The sequence below is a fragment of the Propithecus coquereli genome, unplaced genomic scaffold, assembly GCF_000956105.1.
Source record: "Propithecus coquereli isolate 6110/MARCELLA unplaced genomic scaffold, Pcoq_1.0 Scaffold101, whole genome shotgun sequence".
Lineage (NCBI taxonomy): Eukaryota > Metazoa > Chordata > Mammalia > Primates > Indriidae > Propithecus > Propithecus coquereli.
This window is the reverse complement of record NW_012133970.1, coordinates 6992288-6993359: the sequence shown is the minus strand read 5'-3', so window position 1 is coordinate 6993359 and position 1072 is coordinate 6992288. Positions and strand designations below refer to the sequence as shown.

Sequence of the window (1072 nt, the reverse complement as noted above, 5' to 3'; positions counted from 1 at the left end):
TGCTTTTGCGCCAGGTGACAATCCTGCTGTACCTGGCGGAAGTGATGGTCCGGCTGGCTTGGCACCATTCCCTGGACCCTGACAACCACTGCATCCCCTACCTCACGGGGCTGGGGGACCTGCTGGGGACCGGCCTCCTCGCCCTCTGCTTCCTCGCCGACCGGCTGCTGTGGAGCACGTTCGAGCTGGACCGCGTCCCAGAACCGGCACCCGGACCTCCCTGACTGGGCTCCGCCGGCCCCAGCGGCTCCGTGGAATCTTCGCCCACGACAACGGGGCACGGAATGCAGTTGCTCCCTCGCCAGATGCTTGTCGCGGTCGAGCCCTCGCTTCTGCAGTCGCCTTTTGTCCTTGCGCTAAGCAGACGCGCGCACACCGCGACGCCGCGGTCGGTGCCTGGGCCCGAGACGGAGCCCTGGAATCGGTCGTGTGGCCTGTGAGTGTGCAAGCGTGCGCGTGCGTGTGCGTGTGCAGAGCGGGTGTCTGGCCTGAGGAGCCAGGGAAGAGGGGCGTCCGTGTGCCCTGCAGCGTGTCCGCTCCTTCCCGTGCCGCGCAGCCCGTGCTGGGGGGGCAGGAAGGAGCCGCTTCTCGTCCTCGAGCCTCGGGACTCGCGGGCTGTGGCTTAACGGCCGTCTTCATCGGTCCGAGGTCTGTGGGCCCCTCTGCGGCTGCGCCCTGAGAACGGGAGCAGCCTGCCCAGGACGGGGCCTCGCACACCCCTCCCTCTGCTCCTAGCGCTTAATCTTGCCACTGCCTTGATTGTAGTTTCCTCTTTCTCTGTTAGCAGGCACCTTTGTTTGGATTTCATTGATCAGAGAAGTGTAAAATAAAACATTGATTCTATTGTACTTGGCCTTTCGTGTCTTTACAGACAGTTGGTGCAACCATGAGGCTTCGGGTCTGTAACTAACAAAACGTCTTGACATTTCTCCAGTGCAGTGTTTCTCAAAATGTGGTCTGCAGCCTGGCAGCGTCGGTGTCACCAGGAAATTTGTTACAAATGCAAATTATGGACCCTGTCCCCATGCCTGCCCAGCCAAATGAACATCTCTTGGAGTGGAGCCATACATGG

At 61.2% G+C, this 1072-nt stretch overlaps 1 protein-coding gene across 1 annotated transcript in view; it reads left to right on the top strand.

Moving 5' to 3' along the window:
- The window catches only part of LOC105809269 (solute carrier family 41 member 3-like), a gene marked incomplete at its 5' end in the record, with an annotated part of 24947 nt that extends 24149 nt beyond the window's left edge, over positions 1-798 (top strand). The window contains one exon of the mRNA XM_012643023.1: positions 4-798. Within this exon, the coding sequence (XP_012498477.1) occupies positions 4-224 (221 nt within the window). The remainder of the gene's footprint in view (positions 1-3) is intronic.
- Positions 799-1072: the final 274 nt, after the last annotated feature.